This window comes from Tachypleus tridentatus, chromosome 6, assembly GCF_004210375.1.
Source record: "Tachypleus tridentatus isolate NWPU-2018 chromosome 6, ASM421037v1, whole genome shotgun sequence".
In the NCBI taxonomy this organism is placed as follows: domain Eukaryota; kingdom Metazoa; phylum Arthropoda; class Merostomata; order Xiphosura; family Limulidae; genus Tachypleus; species Tachypleus tridentatus.
This window is the reverse complement of record NC_134830.1, coordinates 141,095,237-141,105,075: the sequence shown is the minus strand read 5'-3', so window position 1 is coordinate 141,105,075 and position 9,839 is coordinate 141,095,237. Positions and strand designations below refer to the sequence as shown.

The window sequence follows — 9,839 nt, the reverse complement described above, 5'->3', positions numbered from 1 at the left end:
GCTCAAGTTCCTGTTAAATTTTTCTTCATATATTTGGGATCTGGTACTATAAGCTGTATCAGCTGATTGGCCAGAGTCATGTCCGTGAATTTGGTATCATTGGTTACTTCACTAAATCCTAAAGCTTCAATTAGTTAGTCAGTTATCACCATTAGATTCCATCTAGGAACATAGGGTCGCAATCGCTTGCGGATTCTTCAACAAGTATTTAAGTGAGTAGGTTGTTAGCCCACTGCACCGAGCCGTCCCTAATTTAGCAGTGTAAGACTAGAAGGAAGGCAGCTAGTCATCACCACCCACCGTCAACTCTTGGGCTACTCTTTTACCAACGAATAGTGGGATTGACCGTACATTATAACGCCCCCACGGCTGGGAGGGCGAGCATGTTTGGCGCAACGCAAACCCGCGACCCTTGGATTACGAGTCGCATGCCTTACGCGCTTGGCCATGCCAGGCCCAAAGCTTCAATTGCATCCTTACAAAACTAGTGGCATCAAGACACTGGGCTGTTTGTCTTCCGGTTCATGAGACCTTGATTGCTATAGAGCTTGATGCTTACAAAGAAACGATACAGAGAATTCAAGGAAAAAACGTTTAGCAACCAAATCATACAATTCTCTGTTTACGGTTGAAAGAAATATTAATTAGTGCAGCATCTTAGATTTAATTGCATTTTAAAAAAGCATTTATTTATACTACAAATAACAATGTAACTCATTTGCCTTTAACAATGAACACTTAGTGGCACACTAACCAATATGTTTATGTTAAAATTAGGTAGAAATTAAGGATGTTATATATTTCTCAGGAAAATAATTAAGAATAAATATTTTATTTACATATTACATTTGTTGATTGTTTGAAAGAAATTAATGGTAGGAAAATTATTCAAGAAATGTTAACATGAGGTACGCAATTTTCCTGTTTTTGTAGTTCAGCTGACTAAATGAGATATTAAAAATTACAAAAAAACTTGCGACCTTTTCGGTTATGTATTTTTATTAAATAGCTGTAACATACAGAATCTTTCAAAGAAAGATTTCAAATTAAATGAAACTTCACTACAACAAGTTGAAAACGAAAAAAATAAAGTTTTTTTTCTAATCTGTAGAGGACACGGTACATTTGATCAACGTTTAAAGCCCAGTTTTTTATTTCGTGGTTTGAAGCACGTTATAGAAAAAATACGCTCCATCTTATAAGAGTGACAGTTAAATCCACTATGCAGCCAGACTATAGTAAACAAAAAATTGACAGTGGTTGTTCCTGACGAACAGCCAAAACCCTAGTTAATAATATGTAGACAAAAACAATTAAACAAACAAAAATAACCAACATTTGCAGAGAAATAACATATTTAAAATAACAACAGCATAAAACATTAAGATTTGAAGAATAACGTATTCATGTTTACTGATTTGATAACACAACCTCTGAAGGAATGTCATGCGTACTCAGGTTTTAAACTGAATGACTAAAAGAAATACGCCGCTTTCGATATGCCGAATGTTGGCGAAACACTACTAATCCATAAGCTCAACATTCATGAGAAAATTACAGATTTTTTAAACATTTCTTTTAATTTGTTTATTACGTATTTCAAATTGGGGGTTCGTAAAAACAGAGTTGCAGACCCATAATTTGTCTGCTACAAGTCACTGTCAAAGAAACCCTTCGTGAATGCAAATGCTAGACTAGATTATGATAGTTAAGTCTCTATCTGGACCTACAGTTACGATAGAAAGTGTTCGTACCCCTGCGTCCCGAGTAATTTTTTACTCATAACTTATAAAGTATCACGATTAGGTTAATAGACGTATAGTGTATTATAAATATTATACTAACACACATCTGCATACATTTTTTACGTAAATTAAACGACAAATAAACTGTTTATAAACGTATTTATAAATAGCCAAAAATAGGAGGAGCAGTAAGTGTTCGTGCATCTACTTTAAAGATCAGTTGTGTAGCCTTTCAGGAAGGTTCTCAGAGAAGTTAGTAGAAACCCTCGTTTAATACGCAATGACATACATAAACTGGTAAGGGAAACTGGGGTTGGAGTAAGCACCTCTACAGTTACGAACATGTTACCCTCTTCTGGGTTCAAAGCATGCCGTCCTCGTAGAACACCATATTTAAAGCTTGTTCATTTAGAAGCACGATTGAGGTATGCAAAAAAGCGTGTAGATAAACCTTTTACCTATTGGAAAAGTATTCTGTGGTCAGACGAGACTAAAATCGAGCTTTTCGGCCACAATAATGTTTGCAATATTTTCCGTAAGAAGGGGGAACAAAATCTTCCAAAGAACACCGTCCCTACAGTTAAACACGGAGGTGGCTCGATCATGCTATGGAGTTCCTTCAGCTCTTCTGGTTTAGGCAGCCTTCACCGCGTCAACGGAATCATGAAAAAAGAAGAGTACGTTAATATATTAGGCACTTATATCAAGAATGATGCTCGGAACTTGCCGTTTGGGCGTCGTTGGATCTTCCAGCATGACAATGACCCTAAGCACAAGTCGAAATACGTGCAATCCTGGTTGCAGAGGAACCATATAAGCGTTCTGGAGTGGTCATCGCAGTCACCCGATCTCAACCCAATTGAAAAAGTTTGGCATGAGTTGAAGACAAGGATTCATCAGCGTCATTCGAAAAACTTGCAAGAGTTGGAGGCCTTCTGTAAAGAAGAATGGAAGAAAATACCAGTCGAATACTGTCAAACGATCATGAAGAGCTATGAGGGGAGATTGAGCCAAGTAATTCACCTGAAAGGCTACACAACTGACCATTAAAGTAGACGCACGAACACTTTCCGCCCCTCCTATGTTTGGTTATTTGTTTATAAACAGTTTATTTGTCGTTCAATTTACATAACCATTTGTGTAGATGTGTGTTAGTATAATATTTATAATATACTATGCTTTAATTATCCTAATCGTGACACTTTTTTAAGTTATGAAAAAAAAACTACTCGGGACGCAGGGGTACGAACACTTTCTGTCGTCACTGTATTCCCATCTCTTTGGGCAGCAGTAAGTCTTCGGATTTACGATGCTAAAATCAGGGATTCGATTCTCCTCGGTGGACACGTTAAATAGTCCAATGTGCTTTTGCTATAAGAAAAACAAATACAAAGAAATGACGAATTATTAATTTCTCTAAATTGATTTCTAATAACATGTATTACAAAATAGGCATTTTAATTTTTGTTAGAAATAGTAGATCTAACAGGTTTTTTTAAAAAATAAAATAGGGTTGTATTCTCTGTAGATAGAAATAGTTTATTTAATAATAATGTGTGTGCGTGTGTTTTCATATAGCAAACCCACGTGGGGGCTATTTACTGAGTCCAACGAGAGGAAGTTTGGTAGTAATATTCTTTGTACACTGTTAGATGGAACAGGAAAAAATATTTTAAACACATAAAGTCGGCAAAAGTCTAGCTTATGTTTTTAGTAACAGTATAGAATTATTTTCTGAAAAGGAACTGTTAATTTAGTGTTTAAGCATAAGTAACAACTGATTTTTTTAATTATTAAAAAACTTATGTTGAAATTATTTATTAAAGATGATAATTAATAGTTTAATAGGAATTTGTGTTTAATAACTTCGGTCCCTATTAAAACCTAACACCAGGGTAGGTTGTAGCTTACACAGGCGAGAGTGGTGTGTGGCTCCAGATAGCAGTTGAGTGTGAATGTATGTGTGTGGATTCAGAATTGATAGTATACGTGTTTCTCGTGAACAGTCAATGAAAAATATGAGTTAGTTGTTATAGGAACAATGTCTCTTAGAACACCACATTTGATGGTATAAAAGCAATTAACGTGTCGATTAAGAATAAATCTGAAAATCAGAAAGTGAAAAGGTATGGTCAAAGTATTCTCAAAAAAGTATCCCACTACATCTTTGCTTGTCAAGAGTTACTCCTCTATTCCATGAGTGCGGTAGGTTTTGGATTAACCTTAAAAAACAAAGAAATTAATTTTAAACTGAAATTTAGATATGAAGGTAATGTTTTTACACAACAAATCTTCAAAACTATGTAGAAAATTTGGCTGTTACAGTATTAGTCTGAAGTATAAAAAATTTAAAAACTCAATTGTTTTTTTCTTTAAGTTTTGAGTCCGATAGATTTGTTTTTGTATTGATAATAAAATAAAAATATTATTCATAAGTGTGAGATGATATGGTTATGAATGATACCAGCTTCAAAACACCAAGATTTCCCCAAAATAATTTCTTTAGAATTTGGGACTAGAGAGGTATGGGAATATCTTATGGCAAATTTCTTTTTCATCATGCTATTAGTATCAGACATTAACAGTTATATGTTTTATTTTGCTTTTAAACCTACAAAACAAATTATAGGTAATGTTATTTAAAGAACTGCAACTTTATTCCGAAATGGTTCACTTGGTATCAGAATAAACTTCTTGCTTAGGTATAGTACTGAAATTCACATTTTCATATCACAACAAAACTGTTTAATTATCATAACAAAATTAGTTGTTTGGCTATTACTCTGATATTATTTACTTAGTATGTAACCATTCTTACTTTATACATGTAAATTCTTAAAAGTTAATTTTTTGTGTTATAATCTTTTTAGCCCAGACTGAAGGGTGGTATTGAGAAACAGTTCTGGCTTTTTTCTTCTTTTTTTTAATTACAAAATATTTCAAGAATTACAATTTATGGAATTTACGTGAAAAACACATTTTTTAGAAGAACCACACTGTTTTCTTAGTGAGTGTATGAAACTAATAAAGCTTTCTTTCAGTATTGGTAGATGAAGTGAACAGTGAAAGGTTTTCATCACAAACAGTACTAAGGGTCTCTTCTAGTTTACAACTTAACACTTATTGTAACCTCATATGGTCACTTGAAGTACTTCCAGTTTTTGTAGTTTCTATTGTATTTTCCATGTTAATTCACAGATCTTTAAATATAAATTACAACTAATACTGAAAATTGGACTATGAAATTTGTTCAAAGGTTTTAAGATAAATATTGTTATTTTCTCAACATATTGTAATTATTAACAAATCTGTGTTCACAATTTAATACTGTGTGTTTCTTTCTTAGAATGAGACGAGTAGTGAAGCCCCAACTGAATTAGTAAGATCAAGTCTGTTCGTTCCCCCAGCAGGAATCTTAATCTTAGCTATTGTTGGTTATTTGTTCTTTGTGGTGATTGCCCTGTTAGTCAGACAACAGTTACTTGTAAGTGTTACTTTTGAATTACACTTGGATTGAAATAACTTGTGTATATGTAGTTATTACTGGATTTATTAGTATAAAAATATTTTGTGATTTTGTAAAGATATCTTAGTTTATACAAAACAGTTTGAATTGGTAACACATGAATTTTAAAATGCACCATTCACTGGACTCAAGACCTTCAGATAAATTATTATCTGTAAGTCTATAGCTTTTACAATAATAAAAGTTTTGTTTTTATATATTGAAAACCTTCACTTGTTAAGAAATAAAGAAAGCACTTATATGTATGTGAAGTTAACTTATTCTTTTAGAACATTTAAAACAAACAAAAATATTTTTAGGGAAAAGTGTTATTACTTATGATGTTTCAAGGAGTATTTTTGACATAATTCTCTATAGATGGGCCAACTTTACATATAAAATAGCCTATGTGAGCTATATAAAGTTTTTTTTATAAGAAATGAGGAGTTTTTGTGCTTGTGACACATTTCCTGTGTATATATTTGATTCCCAGGCTCGAGGGTTTTGTGGGGAAGGATGCAAAGGTGAATCTTATGATTGTTGCTATTGGTGTCGTACCTGTGCTGAAACATGTGACTGCTCTGTTCCCAGTGTAGACTACTGTTTAGATGCTCTCTGTCCAAAGAAAGAGGTAAAAAACAACCTTATTTTGAATTATACTTGAAGGAAAATTATCTGTGAGGAAATCAAATTTGTATGTTTGTTTAAATTGTTATTCTTTAAACAGCTAACAGGATAATCAAATCTGTTTTGTTAAGTGGAAATTCAGATGTTGGTAGTTTTTACAAGACTGTAAATAAAGAACTAAAACTGGAATACATACTATAAATTTTCATCTGAGAATAGTAGCAAATGAAACCTCCTGGAAAGAAATAGCTTCAAAGATTGCTATAAATGGAAACACCAGATAAAATAATCACATTTTGTTCTGTATTAAACTTTAAGGTGTATGATGTTTTCATTTATGTTTTATTTTCACCACTGTGAACCTATATTTGCATAGTGTTAATGCTGTTTATTTACTTATAGTATATAGTTCTTTATTTATAGGGACTTTTCAAACAAGATGATTGTGGCAAGGTTGAAAGGCCAAAGAGAAGATTTGAAACAAATAGATTGTTGAATGAAGGCTCATGTTTTCTGTTGCCCTTGTGTGATTTCCTTAACTTTGTGTGTTTGTAGTTCTGATAATAGATTAATAACTCTCTAGGTTATTTTTCTTGTATATTCAGTACAGAAACAGTTGCTTTTCAAATATTCATTATCTTTGTTTCTTTAGGAAGTCAACTGCTCATGCCCAAGTTGTCCAACTGCTAATCCAGAATGTTGCCTGTCTCCCAGTTGGGATGTAAGTACTTTGTTTGTTAGAACAAGCACAGTATAGATGGCATTCTTTTAAAGTAATTATTCTACCACAGTTTGTCAAAAACAAAGCTAAACACTTGCATGTTCTAAGTATTGTCTGAATATACTTTTTGTTTAGAAAATAGGCTAAGAAAATTATTTTTGAATGTGCTTGTCTCCTGGAACAAGTATGCTTCAGAAAGGTGTTTTACTTCTTCATAAATTTGCCTGTTCAACTGCAGTTAAAATAGATAAACCTGTTTTTACAAACTGATTTAGTATGGAATTTGTATAAATTATATATTAACTGCTTTTTTTATATATAATGAAAAAACAAGCAATTTTGTTTATTTTTAATTAACTAATTATAATTAATTTAAACTTGTTTTATATTTATTAATGATATCATGTTGGTACATTTGTTGCTGATTTACCCAATGAAAAACATTTTGTGTGGTTGGTAACATGCATGGTCCATCATCATCGTGCAGTGTAATATAGGTCACCGTTTGTTGCACGTGTAATGGAAAGTATCATTGTGTGACTTCTTGAAGAAATGTTTCTCTCACAAGGAAACCACTTAACAAAAATAACAGCAACAAGAAAACAAATCTTAAATAATTATAAAAAGATTCTTGTGTCTCTAATTACGTGTTTAGTATTTACTTTTAAAATTACTGTACTGAAAGTGTAGCTCTAACACACCATCCTGTGAATGTTGATAACTATTGTACGTGTAACCTATGTTTGTAAGAAACTGTTTATGGTAAACATAGTATTGTCCTGTGTACTGTCAATAACTGTTGTTCATGTTACTTATGTTTGTAAGAAACTGTTTATGGTGAACAAGGGTAGTATTGTCCTGCACACTCTTGGTAACTGTTGTTCATGTTACTTATGTTTCTAACAACTGTTTATGATAAATATAGGTAGTATAGTTCTTGTAATTTTTTGTTTCTAAAAATATTTATTATAATGACTTTCTTTTCAGTGTGGGAATTGCAACATTACCTGTGAGCCACAGTGTGATAGCTTCAACTGTGTATGTTGCACAGTGTCGTTTAAGTAAAGTTCATCCAGCCAAGAGGAAGGACATGGCTGTGTTCCATCTTAAACAGCTGACAGTTGTATATATATATAGTTTGTATTGTATAGTAACATAATATTGCTGTTTAAATAGGCCTGACAGATGTACAATACAGAGTGAAGACACGTAATGAAATACTATGTATTAACATGTCAGTATACAGACCAGTGTTTTAATGGATGAGAGTAAACTATATCATAAACTCAGTTGGATTGATATGTTACACGTTGTTCTGTTTTTAAACATTTACTGGAAGAAATGCAACAAGTTTAATTAGGTTAGATGATTCACTTGTTTGTTATCACTGTATTGTTTGTTACCATTACTAAAAGTGCATTGTCATTTGTATGTATGTAATTAAAACAAGTAAAAAGAACACAGCGTAATTTAAATGAAGGATATTACCTGTGCATCTATTTTAAATTCATAACGTTTTTTGTTACTTGTCTTCTATCACCCAAATTTACTGCTAGATATTGTAATAAACACAAGGATCTTTAATTGGTTCATAATATTAAGCTTATTTTAAGATCCTAAAATAAGTATTAAAAGAAACTGTTGAAGTTTACATAATGGAAGAATCAAAGTATTGTAATATCAGTGATGCTGTTATATTAAGTAATTTTGAAGGTTAAGATAAAGTTTCTATTATATTTGGAATTCTGTGTTAAAACCTAATACAGTAAGATGGATGGTATGTTAGTATTTTGTTAAGTTTCATTATTTATTATTCAGAAAATGTAACAGTATACTCTGTCTCAGCACTAGGTGTTGTTTCACAAAATCAAATATTCTTGAGTAAATTATATAAACAATGTGTTAGAAGTTTGGAAACTTTCACCATTTCTTATGCAGTAAACAGTAGTATAGTCATTTCAGTCTTAGCACAAGGCATTGTTCCACAATGGGACAGTGGGATGGTTTGACCTGCCAGGTTAAAATTCATCACAAAACGTGGGCTTATAATGTGCCAGTCAATCTCGTTGTTTGCTGTTAAAAGAGAAGTCTTGAACTTGGAGTTGACTGGCTGTATTTCCTCTTTAAAATTATTGTTGCCAATACAGATCGTCCTCCATAGCTTGGAATGAATATTGAGAAACAGACACAATGTCAAATCTTTTTCATACAACTGTATCCTGTGATGTAAAAAAACAGACCAGAAAGTTTTAACGTGTCCTATGCAGGAACAGTGCAGGTATACTCATTGGTGTGCAGCACAAATTGTTTCACAATTTTTCTTGCATTGTTTTCTCAAGTGGGTTGTGTACAAGTGTTTGAGACATATATTAACCTGGAACTTCTGAATTTATATTCTGTGTATCATTAGTTTTTGTTACATCATTTCAATAGAGCACCATATTTTTAAATTCATTGTTGTTTTTTTGTGAAAGGTAAATGCTTTAGCTTGTTACCTACGGTTGAACATATTTACATCATTGTTCATGAATTGGAGTTTCTTCCTTTGTATACATAAACAAAATCCAATCAATTTGGAATGTGACATCAGAAAGGTTACAATTTATAGGAAAATTGTAAGACTGATTTTTTCATTTTCTTAAAATTGCCAAGACGAATTTTTTTAGATGATGGTAAAACAATCCAATATCCACTTGTGGTAAGAAATAAATACTTTTAACTAAACTACTTTATTTTCTTAGTGCGTACACTTGGAAGGAGTTCAGTGTCATTATATGCTTAATTACTGTGACTATAACACACTTTAGAAATTGGGCATGAATTGACCTTGGAAAAATCAATTGAAGTTGTTAGTACTATAACATTCAGAATAGTTGAATGTTAAAAAAAAGCACAATTCTATGGACAGATCATGAAATTGAGATCTCTATATGAACATGGCCAGTCACACCACACTAAGTATGATAAATTTACACTGTAATGCCATTGCCTCAACAACTTAATATCAATTGGAATTATTCATTATGAAAATGTGCAAACAATATCCAAGTTTATGTATTTGTAACACGTCAGATGTTAAGGTATAAATGAAATATTCTAACAATGTCTTGACTGATATATATTTATATATACACTGACCTACACACAAGATTTCAGCTCAATTCCCTTAACGTTTTTGTATAAAATGTCATTTGCTATTTGTACTGCTCTTTGAACCTTGTTGGCTGAAAGAAACCAACTG

At 32.1% G+C, this 9,839-nt stretch overlaps 1 protein-coding gene across 1 annotated transcript; it reads left to right on the top strand.

Annotated features, from left to right (window-relative positions):
• Window positions 1-3,631: 3,631 nt before the first annotated feature.
• LOC143253865 (uncharacterized) lies at window positions 3,632-9,701 on the top strand. The gene is made up of 5 exons (XM_076508354.1): window positions 3,632-3,950; window positions 5,092-5,229; window positions 5,744-5,881; window positions 6,530-6,598; window positions 7,586-9,701. Exons 1-5 carry the CDS (start codon window positions 3,942-3,944, stop codon window positions 7,661-7,663), a joined length of 432 nt encoding a protein of 143 aa, XP_076364469.1. The 5' UTR covers window positions 3,632-3,941; the 3' UTR covers window positions 7,664-9,701.
• The last annotated feature ends 138 nt before the right edge of the window (window positions 9,702-9,839 follow it).

Coding starts and splice junctions, on each gene's coding strand:
- LOC143253865 (XM_076508354.1), top strand. Junction 5,230..5,743: donor TAGTCAGACAACAGTTACTT/GTAAGTGTTACT, acceptor TTTGATTCCCAG/GCTCGAGGGTTTTGTGGGGA. Junction 6,599..7,585: donor GCCTGTCTCCCAGTTGGGAT/GTAAGTACTTTG, acceptor CTTTCTTTTCAG/TGTGGGAATTGCAACATTAC.